General features: G+C 43.6%; 1 protein-coding gene across 1 annotated transcript in view; it reads right to left on the reverse strand.

Moving 5' to 3' along the window:
* Positions 1–7,126: 7,126 nt before the first annotated feature.
* zmiz1a (zinc finger, MIZ-type containing 1a) overlaps positions 7,127–14,975 on the reverse strand; it is a gene marked incomplete at its 5' end in the record, with an annotated part of 97,084 nt that continues 89,235 nt past the window's right edge. The window contains 5 exons of the mRNA XM_079511861.1: positions 7,127–8,334; positions 8,827–9,144; positions 10,101–10,279; positions 14,222–14,481; positions 14,893–14,961. Coding sequence (XP_079367987.1) covers positions 8,227–8,334; positions 8,827–9,144; positions 10,101–10,279; positions 14,222–14,481; positions 14,893–14,961 — 934 coding nt within the window. The 3' untranslated portion in view covers positions 7,127–8,226. The remainder of the gene's footprint in view (positions 8,335–8,826; positions 9,145–10,100; positions 10,280–14,221; positions 14,482–14,892; positions 14,962–14,975) is intronic.

A 14,975-nucleotide genomic window follows, 5' to 3' on the forward strand; every position in this document is an offset into this window, starting at 1 on the left:
GGGGTCTGGATGTTCCAGGGACCCCCCGGAACCCCCACATGGTAACTGTCATTTCTCTACCCTTTCGGACGCGGGGCGGCTCGCTGGAACCGGGGCGGCACCCTGGGTGAGTTCCTGTGGATCTGGAAGTCCTGCACAGATGTGGTCCTTTAACAGCACAAGTCAGACATGATCAGATCTGGGAATGAGGGTATCTGATCATTCATTTTTTTCCTCATTTGCTTTCATCCATCCATTCGTTCACGTTCCATTCTCTCTCGCATCCGAGATAGTATATATGACGTGAAACAATAAATCAACAAAGTATACCAGTAAGACGCCTTAAAGCCAAGGCGAGAAGCGACCGCAGGTCTGAAGCAAAGGCTGTGCAAAGCACACGGAAATTTACACTTCACAGAGTATAGACGACTTGGAATTATACAAATCGTTTGAGGATTGCACGAGTGAAATCTCAACTTTGTGTGCGTGTGTGTGTGTGTGACACTGAATGGGAAGTCCCTGGCAGTGCAATTGACAAAAGCGATCTTGATAATCTCAATACTTAGGCACAAACAAACTATTTTATAAGAACAGTATTGATGTAACTAAGAAAGAGATTCGACGAGTTAGCTATATTTTATATAGGCCTACAGAGATTTAGAAGGAAAAAGCAAAAGTCATGATGCGACATTTCCTGGTTAATTGCGGGGTCGCTTAGCGCTCCGCTGTTAGTCCGGAGCTGAGTAGCTGACACTTTCTGGAGTGGGCGGTGGCTTTACAGGCTTCTGCCGGTGTGTGTGTGTGTGTGTGTGTGTGTGTGTAGTGGCAAAACAAGTGTCGCCCGTGTGTTGTGTGTGTGCAGCATTACATGAAGAGCGTGATGTGACGGAAGCCTGTGACAGGCTTGAGCGTTACAGGCTTCCTGCACGTTTGCATAGTAAGTGCGATCTGCGGTCACAATCAAAAGACACAAACTACATCGACTGTGTTTCACCTGAATACATATTTATTAGATAAATATTAGGATGTCACATCATCTAACTACATACAGATTTGCAAGACTAAAAATCACAATATGTTTTTTTCTGACCAGTTTAGAATATGAAATGATTGTACATAGAATGTACAAAACCAAAGAGTCTTTCTGCTGTGCCAATCATTTCAGATTGTACCTTTATAACATTATTTATTTTTGCCAAATTGCATAAAAATTGTAAATTTGACAAAATTGTACAAACTGTAAATTTGGAAATGGTGTTCGGGAACCGCTCATGCGGCCCCACGTCTCCAAGTCCCAATTAGACCTCAAAAGGTTCTTTGTCATTTTGCAGCACCTTTATAAAGTACACAGGTAATAGAGAAATACACAGAAGTTTAATATACAGAAGAAGCTCGTCAGGTCGGCTGTTTTCAGCGCACGCCACAACCGCCGTACGACCGGGTACAAGTCAGGCTTTAAGAGAGGTCTGCATGGACACTATGGAACATAGAACAAATTTTCTCCATTTCAATGTCTTTGACGGGAGTAATGCAAGCTTTACAAAATTCTAAATACACTATGCAAATGCCCCCCCGGGAGAAAATGAATCAAATGTTTGTGTTAAGGTTTGTCTCTCTCTTTAACATTTACATTATGTACATGAATGCCTTTCACACACGCACGCGCACACACACACGCGCTCACACACACACACACACACACACACACACACACACACACACATCTCAGAGAAGGGGTGGAGGGGTGAGAGGGGGTTCCGAGCTCCAAATAAGGTTTTCATTTTATCAGGTGAATTGCATTGATTCTTTCTTCGCCACAAACCCAAAACTGTACACGTTTTGTGGCAGGGCCGCAGGGATCATTCAAAGTTTGTGTTGGAGGGCTAAAGATAAGAGTTACTTTATGTGACACACCCAGTATGGAAATGGGACATCCCAATGTGGCAGTGCATTGTCTTAAACAAACAAACAAACAGAACATCTAATGCTTCCACTGTGTTATACGCAAGTGATCTGATCAACTTTGGAGACTAGTAAGTCATATTTAGTTATTCCAAGGACTGCGAAATCTGGGAATGAGGGTATCTGATCATTCATTTTTTTCCTCATTTGCTTTCATCCATCCATTCGTTCACGTTCCATTCTCTCTCTCGCATCCGAGATAGTATATATGACGTGAAACAATAAATCAACAAAGTATACCAGTAAGACGCCTTAAAGCCAAGGCGAGAAGCGACCGCAGGTCTGAAGCAAAGGCTGTGCAAAGCACACGGAAATTTACACTTCACAGAGTATAGACGATTTGGAATTATACAAATCGTTTGAGGATTGCACGAGTGAAATCTCAACTTTGTGTGCGTGTGTGTGTGTGTGACACTGAATGGGAAGTCCCTGGCAGTGCAATTGACAAAAGCGATCTTGATAATCTCAATACTTAGGCACAAACAAACTATTTTATAAGAACAGTATTGATGTAACTAAGAAAGAGATTCGACGAGTTAGCTATATTTTATATAGGCCTACAGAGATTTAGAAGGAAAAAGCAAAAGTCATGATGCGACATTTCCTGGTTAATTGCGGGGTCGCTTAGCGCTCCGCTGTTAGTCCGGAGCTGAGTAGCTGACACTTTCTGGAGTGGGCGGTGGCTTTACAGGCTTCTGCCGGTGTGTGTGTGTGTGTGTGTGTGTGTGTGTAGTGGCAAAACAAGTGTCGCCCGTGTGTTGTGTGTGTGCAGCATTACATGAAGAGCGTGATGTGACGGAAGCCTGTGACAGGCTTGAGCGTTACAGGCTTCCTGCACGTTTGCATAGTAAGTGCGATATGCGGTCACAATCAAAAGACACAAACTACATCGACTGTGTTTCACCTGAATACATATTTATTAGATAAATATTAGGATGTCACATCATCTAACTACATACAGATTTGCAAGACTAAAAATCACAATATGTTTTTTTCTGACCAGTTTAGAATATGAAATGATTGTACATAGAATGTACAAAACCAAAGAGTCTTTCTGCTGTGCCAATCATTTCAGATTGTACCTTTATAACATTATTTATTTTTGCCAAATTGCATAAAAATTGTAAATTTGACAAAATTGTACAAACTGTAAATTTGGAAATGGTGTTCGGGAACCGCTCATGCGGCCCCACGTCTCCAAGTCCCAATTAGACCTCAAAAGGTTCTTTGTCATTTTGCAGCACCTTTATAAAGTACACAGGTAATAGAGAAATACACAGAAGTTTAATATACACAAAGGAAAAATGTGTTTTTCGGTTTTTCTTCAAGCCCCTGCGTGGAGAGGTACATAAAGTATTTTTTTACATGAACGGACAGGCGCCGTATAAAGCCTCATTTGTGCTTCGTCGTGCGTCGGCGCCACGCGACCGAAAACAGCCGACCTAGAAGAAGCTCGTCAGGTCGGCTGTTTTCAGCGCACGCCACAACCGCCGTACGACCGGGTACAAGTCAGGCTTTAAGAGAGGTCTGCATGGACACTATGGAACATAGAACAAATTTTCTCCATTTCAATGTCTTTGACGGGAGTAATGCAAGCTTTACAAAATTCTAAATACACTATGCAAATGCCCCCCCGGGAGAAAATGAATAAAATGTTTGTGTTAAGGTTTGTCTCTCTCTTTAACATTTACATTATGTACATGAATGCCTTTCACACACGCACGGCGCACGCGCACACACACACGCGCTCACACACACGCGCTCACACACACACACACACACACACACACACACACACACACACACACACACACACACACACACACACACACACACACACACACACACACACACACACACACACACACACACACACACACACACACACACACACACACACACACATCTCAGAGAAGGGGTGGAGGGGTGAGAGGGGGTTCCGAGCTCCAAATAAGGTTTTCATTTTATCAGGTGAATTGCATTGATTCTTTCTTCGCCACAAACCCAAAACTGTACACGTTTTGTGGCAGGGCCGCAGGGATCATTCAAAGTTTGTGTTGGAGGGCTAAAGATAAGAGTTACTTTATGTGACACACCCAGTATGGAAATGGAACATCCCAATGTGGCAGTGCATTGTCTTAAACAAACAAACAAACAGAACATCTAATGCTTCCACTGTGTTATACGCAAGTGATCTGATCAACTTTGGAGACTAGTAAGTCATATTTAGTTATTCCAAGGACTGCGAAATCTTTAAAAAAAAACGGGAGACTTTTAAGTCTACGACGAACACTTGCAGTTTCTTCGCCTGCATAAAATTATATAAACCAATTCATACCTATCATAAAAACACTGGACAAAAATAATAATTTAAAGCGATATAAAATGTGATGAAAAACAAAAACAAAACAAAAACAAAACAATGCACACTTTGTTTTTCTCTCTCTGCAAAGCATGGTTATCAATACACACATACCAGGCCGTAAAAACAATCCAGATAATATTTGTTTTGCACATTCTCATTTTAAAACAAAAATGAAGAGGTCACTTGTTTCATTCATTAACAGACAAATTACATAATTTGGGGGCAATTTTTTTAACTTCTGACCCTCATTGACATTCTTTTAGAAAATAGAAAAAAACAGCTCAATACCAATCAATGTGTGTTAAAAAGAGGAAAGAGAAGTAAAGCTTGTTTTTAACCACTTGAACCCCAGCATCCAGTATTCTGGGGGAACATTAGCCAAAAATAACTGAACATGAGCTTGTAGATCGGCTATTTTTGGCAACGTGATATTTGGTGTAGTAGACGGAAAAAAGAAGAAAAGAATGTCCCAGTACAGTTGCAACACAGGTCCGCTTCATTAAGGACTTAAGTTGGTTGCACACTGGACGCGTTTTTCGGAAAACCAACGGAAAAACTCTGCTAAAAATCCGAAAACGCGTCCAGTGGTGTTTTTCCGTCGGTTTTTTTTCCGTCGGTTTTCCGAAAAACGCGTCCAGTGTGCAAACCACCTTTAGGGTTTAAGTGGTTAACCTTATAGACTTGGAAATGACACGTCGTCAACGCATAAGGAAGTAATACAAAGCATATGTTTGTGACTGATTCACTATATTAATGGAGCATTCATCAGGAAATGCGTGTGAATGTGTGCTTGTGCGTGTACATACTGTGTGTGTGCGTGTGTGTTCAGATAGGTATACAGAGCTGTATAGTATGTAAGTATTCACAAAGGGTATATTATACAACTGTTCTAGGAACATTGTCGGATCATTCATGCATAATGTTCTTCCAAAAAAATAAAATATAATAAGATGGCTAACGTAGTTCAACGGTAATAAAGGAATTCCAGTACAATTGAATCACGACAGATGTTTATAAAAAAGTATAGTGATATTTTAACTTTCAGCCTGTGGGAGGATCCTGTTCGTATACCAGCCAATCCCTTATGAGAAAACTAAACTTTGGTGACGTGCATCTCCTATTAACCACTTTAACCCTGTCCTGGGGCGGGTTATTATAGGCGGAAAATGTTTGAGAGGTTTGAGAAATGTTTAAAAATAAGAATAGCGAAAATAGCAGATCTGCAAGCTCACAACAAATCTTGCGCTTGTGTAAAATAGCTATCTATGAAGCTATTAAAATAGCTATTTAAATGGCTGTTGTATGCTATAGCTATTTTCACTACTCGTAAAAGTTTTTGAAAGTACAAAAGAGGGCCTAAGAAGTGGTTGCTTTCAAAGTGGGACGATGATCAAACACAGACAAACACACACACAGAGACAATGATAAACGACATACACAAGTTCGCAAGAAAACATGAAATATGAACGGGACACGAAGGACGAAAATCTAATTTGATCGAGCATGTTTTTTTTAGTCCAGACAAATAGAAAAGAAGCTGTTGGCACACATGCACATGAACAAAACCGTACTGAAGGAAGTTGACGAGCAACATCATACGTGATACGCATCACCAGGACCTGACGGTGTGGAATAAGGGCCACAGTGTCCACAGAAAGATGTTTTTTTTTAGTTTGGGGCGGAGGAGCGCTTTGCATATGGTTGCTGTCTGGCGTTTTTTTTTTAATTAACTCCCTATACTTGATCATACCACAGCATCACACAACAGCATCAAAAGTAGCAGACCTGCACGCTCTAAACTGTTTTAGAATTTGAATCCTGAAAAGTAACCGTTTTGGACATGTGAGGTTCCCACCAGAAATGACATCATATTGTCCACAGTGCGCAGCGTTTATTGATGCCCGCAAAGCATTTGAACCTATCGACGGGTGCTGCTGCTCCAAAGTTGGGGTCATCTGCGTTTACCGCAAACAGCCTAACTGAACACATGTAAAAATTATGGACTTCTCGTGGGTTGTGGTGCTGCTGCCAATTCAACATCTGAACATCAGGTCATAAATTACCGGGTTGTTAGGACACAGCCACAACGATCAAATGACCAGCGCTCCTCTCCCAAAGTTGGGGGGGACTATTTTCTTATTTTTTTACAATTTCTTTTCCCACGATTAACCCTTTTTTGGGGTCTTTATCGTATGCATGGCAGGTGCTAAAAAACCCAAAGCAAATTCTGTGGACACACACAGCCCCTCAAGTCCCATTTACGTTTTGTCGAATCGCACAGCAAAAATATCCCTTCTACCAGCTCACTAACGAGTGCACGCCGGCGCAGGTTTGTGAGCTGGTAGATCGGCTATTTAACGACCCACGGCGTCAGCTCGCAAACCTGTGTACTTAAGTCAGGCTTTAACAGAGAAAAGGGACAGCTGCACTGATAGCAGGCGAGTTCTTCAGGTGGATGCATGGGATTTCCTCTCTTTCATTCATGTCATTCTCTCGATTTTCTGTCTCAATCGCTCCGGTCAGATTCCTCTCACCACTGTCATTCACACAATGCTGAGGGGAATGCACGTGCGTGCACACGCACACGCATGCACACGCACACGCATGCACACGCACACGTTTGTATTACTATACTTATCAAAAGTTTAGGACGGCATTGAAAATAGCAGAGAAATAGCCCCTACCCCCCCCCCCCCCCCAAATATGCAATGTCCAAGCTCACGTCGCGCCGGAGCTTGGACGTTGGCCGATTTTTCATTATTCTTACGAGGAAGAGGCAAATGATCCTCACAATCTTTCTCAAATTCTATTACATACACTATACAAGTATAGTAATACAAGCACACACACACACACACACACACACACACACACACACACACACACACACACACACACACACACACACACACACACACACACACACACACACACACACACACACACACACACACACACACACACACTTCATTGCAGAATGGTAACAGGGGACAGCTTTTTCAAGAACATTGTGGCTTGTACTTATGAGTGCTGTCGTTCTGCTGAGGTCCTGTGTTGAGTTCCAATTAGCTTCCTGTTTGTAGGAAAAAAGTCATGTCCAACAGGAAACGCGCGCGCACGCACGCACGCTGGGAAGTAGTGTGTCATGGGCATGGCCGAAACCCAAGTCTTGGAAGAACACACTTCAAAACAAGGATAAAATCACGAGACGATTTCATTCCCCTCCCATCCATATTTTTTTTCTTCTTTTTCTTCTTCTTTTTCACAAAAAAGGGAGAAAAACAAATCATAATTTAAAAAGCTACAACACTTTTTTTTCTCTCCTTCTCTTCTCCTTCTCCTTAAAGCCCGCCCAAACGGGGCTTAATTTCTCTTCTTGTCTCTTTTTGTGTTGCAAAAACACGCAAACTGATTATTATTATAGCTGCACAGTTTCCCGTCGGAACAGTCAAGATATCATATATGTGTCCGTAATATAATATCACTTTATAGTCAGCCAACAATGTGACTGTGGATGGTGTGTTAAGAGAATCAGAGGGGGCGGGGGTGAGGTGGGTGGTGGTGGTGGTTCCATTTGTACGCTCTCGCTTGTGAGTCTCAAGAGTTATTATTATGGGTCCTTAAAATAAAATAAAAAATAATTTGAGAACCACCGTAGAACCCCAGGGAGGGAGGGGGGCGTGCGTGTTCCACTCCACATGACCACGTTGACCACAGCAAACTTGGAGCGTCAGACAGTTTGTTTTGTTTGTTTGTGTGCGTTTGTGTGTGCATACAGAGCTATGGTCGCCCGCCCATGGCGTCACTGTGGTGTTGTCATGTGGAGAAGGAGGTGGAGGAGGAGGAGGTGGAGGATGAGGAGGAGGGTGCCCGGGTTGCTTTCTGAGGAGGGGGGGGGGGGTCTGTGTTGTGAAGAGTCTTTAGTTGTTTTCGAACAGGGAGAGGAGGTCGTCGTTGCTGTTGCTGGGCAGGTCGGGGGGGTCCAGGTAGGATAGTAACTCGTCTGGATTGGCTAGCTCTGGAAGCAGCTGTGGAAGACGAGAGAGAGAGAGAGAGAGAGAGAGAGAGAGAGGGAGATGTTGGAAGAAAGAAGAAGCACTTTGTTACGTCCAAAACTGTTGTTATTGCCACGACGGTGATGCGGTCAGGAACGAGACGTAGTCGAGTTCCGCAAGCATCACTGAAGTGGCAATAATCACGTTAAACCACACCCTTGAGTGTAATATTGCAATTATACAACAGTTACCCTTAAAACTAAGAAAATCGCTGAAAAAACATATTTTTTGAATGACAGATGTAGTCACTACGACGGTACGACCACAAATGTCCCAAGGAACTAGCTAGCCTAGCCACCGAGTTTGCTGCGCTCTGGGAGAACAGAGCAGCTGAATTCTTTGTTTTGATTAGGTGTGGAGTGGTGCTCGTTTGAACCACGGCTAGAAGGCTGTTTCAACCAATCAGATTGCTTCCTCGAAACAACCTGTTGTATAATTTAAGACACCCCACACAGACACACTTACATCCAGGGAGGGTTCGGGCAAGTCCTGGTTGCCCTGACCCATGGGCCCGTCTGAGGAAGGGTTAAAACCCAGGTCACTGTGCGGGGGGTGACTGTTCTGCCCGGGCTGCTGCTGCTGCTGAGGCTGCTGGGGCGGAGGAGGCTGCTGCGACTGGCGAGGCTGCTGAGGCGGCTGCGACGATTGGCCACTGTGATGCAAGGAGCTCTGCCCCGACTGGCTGCTGTGATGTAAGGGCTGCCCCGATTGGCTGCCGTGGTGGTGTGGAGACGCATGCAAGCTTTGCTGCATGGAATTATGGGACTGATCGGGATGAGACATCTGGGGGGGAGGTTTGGGTTGGTGAGGGAGGGGGGGGGGGGGGGGAGAGAGAGAGAGAGAGAGAGAGAGAGAGAGGGAGAGAGAGGGAGAGAGAGAGAGAGAGAGAGAGGGAGAGAGAGTCAGAAAGAAAGAGATCACGGAGGAATGTGGGGAAAGAAAGACAGTAGAAGCAAAATTAGTTCCAGCATGACTAATAGGGACCAGACCATCTGAATGGAAAGCTGTGTGTACTCTGCTGTACATGTACATTTAACCACCATGTACAACTATACACATGTACATGTGTAAGCATGATCCAGCAGCATACATGCTGGCCAAATCGTTGTCGCTGGAACCAAAGAAGCAGTCACGCCAAAGAATCAACAACGACAGGGGCGTGTATCACGTCAGTAGCATGGTTTAGTCATCATAGTCATTACCATGAGGTGGGTGTGCACGGTTTACTGTGCAGTGCAACCAGAAATAGCTGTCTGATCACATTTTTGGTGAGAAATGGGCCATGTACATGTACTGCATTTACCCAATATCTATTCATTTCGCGTACCGTACAACAGCAACAGCAAGTTTCACATTTTGTAAACAAAATTCAGGGGCTGTGTTCACCCAGTGAATTATGAAATTATGGCACATAAAACACATGTGCCATAATGGAACAAAAGGGTTCCACCGCGCCTCAAGCCAAATTCAGGCTGGTCCGATGCATCTCAGGAGAGGGACTGGCATGCATTAACCCATTTTGACCTGGGAACGATTCTACAAATGCCTTCTAAATCCTGACAGTTTTCTGAAAAACCTATGTTTCTATGTCAGTGGTGCTCAAACCATTTCATGTCAAGGACCCCATAATTATCTGTATTTGGCCGCTGACCCCCATCTGAAAATATGTTGTTCGGATTATATCAATTAAGTCCCCCCCCCCCCCATGACAGAGTCAAGTGAAAAGCTGCTACACTCACCGAGTCACTCATGCCATGGCTGAGGGGCTTGTCGTGCGAAAGGAGCCCCCCAGGTCCGTCTGAGGGATGGGAGAGCTGCGGTGGTCCGCCGTGCATGAAGTCATTCAATGGGGGGCCGCCCCCTCCAGACGGATTACCGTGAGGGAAGTCAAAGTTCCCGTGGCCATGGTAACTGTTGCCTGGGGAGACAAAAACATCTATTTTTGTTAATGAAAAGGTGCACAAAACTTCACAATGACATGATCCATAGTTCAAACAAATCTGGTTACGTAACTTAATAAACCTGGAATTTTCCAGACTCAATATTTAGAGCAGTTACTCTGGCAAAAACAAATGCATTTGACGAAGATTGCATGGTTAAGGCTCAACCGACATGAGCCAAACCTCATGTCCAAAACTGTTACCTGCGCATGCATGACATAGCATGGTGCAACCACTCCCCCTGCTGGACAACATTTGCATTCTGCCAGAATAGTAGGGGAGCCTATCAATCAAATTTTGATGCCCGTGATTTTGGAATGTTAATTTTTGGAGACAGGTATATCTTGATTCTTGGGGTTACCAGAATGCCAAAAAAACATGTCTCCAATTTTTTATGTCAGGTTTAGCATGTTTAATTAGCATAATTAGCTAATAAATTGTCAAAAACGGAAATGGCAATAACTTTGCTTCTAGGTAACTTATAAAGGTGATCTAAGAGTCTGAGTCCATGTTTGTGATGTCCAGATATTCATCTGTTACCATTGTGAAGTCATACAACCTATCCTAATTAGCATAATTGCCATACATTGTGCAAAAATCAGCAAATTGCTGCATGTTTTACTTTTAGTCAACTTTGAAAGCTTCTCACAGACTTCAAGTGTATGTTTACAACTCCAGGAATAATTATCATCCTATGAATAAATCATGCAACCTTTTGTCTATGTAATAATTATGTAATAATCACACCAAAACCAGAAATAGCTGTATTTCTTTGCTTTAAGTTAATTAATACGCATGATCTTACAGACAGTGTAAGTCTGTTTGCATGTCTAGAAAATATTAGAAGCGACCTCGCACTAAAGGGCTGGGCGAGTGCTGGTGCTTTGGAATGGGGGGTCAGATCAACATATCTGCCTGGGTCATGACAGACTGCTGGGCGAGTGCTGGTGCTTTGGCATGGGGGGTCAGATCAACATATGGAATGTATTCTGAACTGGCCATATATGGAGCGTGTCTTGAGTGTACAGGGTTTGATGAGGTCAGATCAACATATGGAATGTCAGAACAGGTCAGCTCCATATAGAGATCTAATTTAATTTTCGGGCCTGTTGAGAACTAATAACTTTGGGGCAGGCCCGTCCATAATTTCCTAAAGGCGACCTGCAGTCGCAAGAAAGAACAATATGGGAAATGGTCACAGAATTATCAGATTGTTTATTCTAATATTTACAGAAAGTTTTGAAAATTGAAGGGTCTCCATCTTCGTCGTCATCGTCAATCCCCAACAGATGTGCCTTGCTTACCACACACCTCTAATCATCTGCCCCACACATGCACATCTCAGAGCAGTTCAAATTTTAGATCGACAAGAACAATGTGATATGCACTGTGATTTATTGCAGACACATTTGATCAGTTGGGTAATGGTGGCTGGGCCGTGGGTATCCCGTGGGTATCCCCAGTTGAGCTCCCTCAGCCTCCCATCCATATTCAGTTGCTGGTGGCATCTGTGGGTTAGGTACGTGCTGCGTCAGAACTGAGCCTTTTTGTAGCACATAGTATATACAGTAGCTACTGCAGATACCACCTCCACAGGACACCTGTTTAGACCTGGCCAACAGGTTAAATTCCCTGGAGCTGTCTGATCAGCTCCAGAGACGGCATGGAACCCTGGTAAGGCTGAAGTCCTCGTTTTACCCAGTGCCTGCACTACTGGCTCCAGCGATGATACGTTTTTTGTTCCCCACACCGGTGATGAAATAGATGTCCTTGCACAGCTGATGGTACCGTCGTATTGTAAGAACAAAGACATCAGTGTCAGGGGACTCAATGTAGAGCTGTGTTGCCCCTCTTCGGACAGCATCCAGGCTGTGCAGGATTATCCTTGTGTCAGCCTCTTCCTGTACGCTGTGGAGATGTTTTACATCGATAGAGTTTGAGTGGACAGCCTGCCTTGACGTGATTATAAAAACATTGGGTTTCACCTGGAAGTGTTGGAGGGCTTTCTTAGCAAGATAAGACAGTCAGCTCATCTTTGGTGCTGATACCTGACAAGAACTGTTTTTCTGACACTTCCCTATCGGTGTGTTGTCTTCCACATGATAAGTGGTAGGGGCCCGGGGCTTTCCACCCTGGCGTCGGTCAAATACTACATGGATCTCACTATGTTCTTTGGTCTTCCTGTCCAGTGTGGGTATGGAGTGGTCATCTTACTGGGAACATGTCTTGATCCATGGTGGCTTTCCCATTGCCTGTACCAATGCCATTCCATCTATGACAGTTACACTCTTAGCTGGAAGGGTACAACTGTCAAAAAAGATTGAAGCATTTGTTTGCCAGCTGTACGAGCCCGGTACAAATCCTGTGGATGTTGATGAGCTCAGGTGGAGGTTATTCACAAAGAAACAATTAGAAGCCGAGAAGCTGCCACCTACACAAGCAGCATTAAATCAAGCCATTACCCATGCATATTATCAGGCAATGGTATGGGATCAGGACCACGTACCTAACCCACAGATGCCACCAGAAACTAAAAATGGATGGGAGGCTGAGGGAGATCAACTGGTGCCAGTCACAACACGGGATACCCACGGCCCAGCCACCATTACCCAACTGATAAACTGATAAACTGATCACAGTGCATATCACATTGTTCTTGTCGATCTCAAAATTTGAACTGCTCTGAGATGTGCATGTGTAGGGCCGATGATTAGAGGTGTGTGGTAATGTAAACAAGGCACATCTGTTGGGGATTGACGATGACGAAGACCCTTCAATTAAATGTGTTTTCAAAACTTTCTGTAAATATTAGAATAAAAATCATGTGATAATTCTGTGACCATTTCTCATATTGTTCTTTATTTTATGAGGGATATATATATATATATATATATATATATATAAAGCTAATAATGGAAAGGTTGCATATCCTAGTTATGGAAAGAGAATATTTTCTAGACATGCAAACAGATTTACTGTCTGTAAGATCACATTTATTAATTAACTTAAAGCAACGAAATATAGCTATTTCTGGTTTTGGTGTGATTATTACATAATTATTACATAGACAAAAGGTTGCATGATTTATTCATAGGATGATAATTATTCCTGGAGTTGTAAACATACACATGGAGTCTGTGAGAAGCTTTCAAAGTTGACTAAAAGTAAAACATGCAACAATTTGCTGATGTTCACCTCGTTTTTGCATAATTTATGGGAATTATGCTAATTAGGAAAGCTTGTATGACTTCACAATGGTAACAGATGCATTTCTGGACATCACAAACATGGACTCAGACTCTTAGATCACCTTTATAAGTTACCTAGAAGCAAAGTTATTGCCATTTCCGTTTTTGACAATTTATTAGCTAATTATGCTAATTAAACATGCTAAACCTGACATAAAAAATTGGAGACATGTTTTTTTGGCATTCTGGTAACCCCAAGAATCAAGATATACCTGTCTCCAAAAATTAACATTCCAAAATCACGGAAAGTGATAGGCTCCCCTACTAGAAGGGAGAGTCTGGGCTCTCTCGGGCAGAGACGATGCACTCCGAACCAATTCTGGTCGGAGCGATATGTGGCCATATGCGGCCGCTAGAGGCGGGATCAACGCAAGACTTATGACATATTGAAGCTGTGCCACATGTAAACACAACCTAACAAGACTACAACACGAAATTATTATGGAGATATCAAATGTTTGTCCTGCTGCTTCCGGTTCATGGTTTCTGCTTGAGAGAGCCCAGATGCAGGCAGGAGGAGGGAACTTGTGAACTCAATAACTGCCGCAATCTGGCAGAGTCAGGTTATGCATGACATACAGGCGCTGACCGTTCCAAAACAACCCATTTAAAATCAAATAAATAATTTTATAATTTTCTTTCTGTAATAAAGCGGGATAAACCATTCGTTACCTGGTCCTCCCGGGTACTGGTCCCCGTTGCCCCCGATGTGCTGAGCAGGGTGTGACGGGTAGGGTCCGGGGACCCCGGGGCCGGGCCCCAGCTGGGCGATCATCTCCATCACGTTGGGCATGGTCATCTGGCTGGGGCTCATGGTCTTGAAGCGCTTGGCCAGGGGTCCGTCAGGGTCTTCCTTGATGTGGATCTCAGACTTGATGGGCACGGGTCGCCAGCTACACGTAGGGTCAATGGTGACCTCCTCAAACTCGGAGCTGTTAGCAACAAACAGAACTCCTGTCACTTCTCAGCTTCTACCTTTTTGAGTGGTGTAAACCACTCCTACAACTGGCTTTGTTAGTTTGTCTGTCTGTCTGTTCGTACCAAAAAATGAGCATGGTTGCTATGGTCACCCAGTTCACACGGGTGTGATTTCATTACGTCAGACATTACGTCAGACCACAGCTGATCAGTCTATATAAATCCTTACACCACTCAGTTCACACGGGTGTGATTTTTTCTTTTAATTGTGCAGTCGGGATGCAATTGGGATTATGTCTTCATTTATAATTAGCGGTAGCACCGCAGGCTCCACTTGCGGCTCGAGTACATAATATACTATTTAAATGACATAATATAGCCTCTGCATACGTCTGGAATACGGAAGAGGAAGTGTAGAAACCTACTTCTGGATGGCGTTGAGGATTCCCCACATGTACTGGTCCACCTCAAGACCTTCTAGTAACGCCGTTTTACTGCAGGGGGACAA

The sequence above is a fragment of the Electrona antarctica genome, assembly GCF_951216825.1.
Source record: "Electrona antarctica genome assembly, chromosome: 10".
Classification (NCBI taxonomy): domain Eukaryota; kingdom Metazoa; phylum Chordata; class Actinopteri; order Myctophiformes; family Myctophidae; genus Electrona; species Electrona antarctica.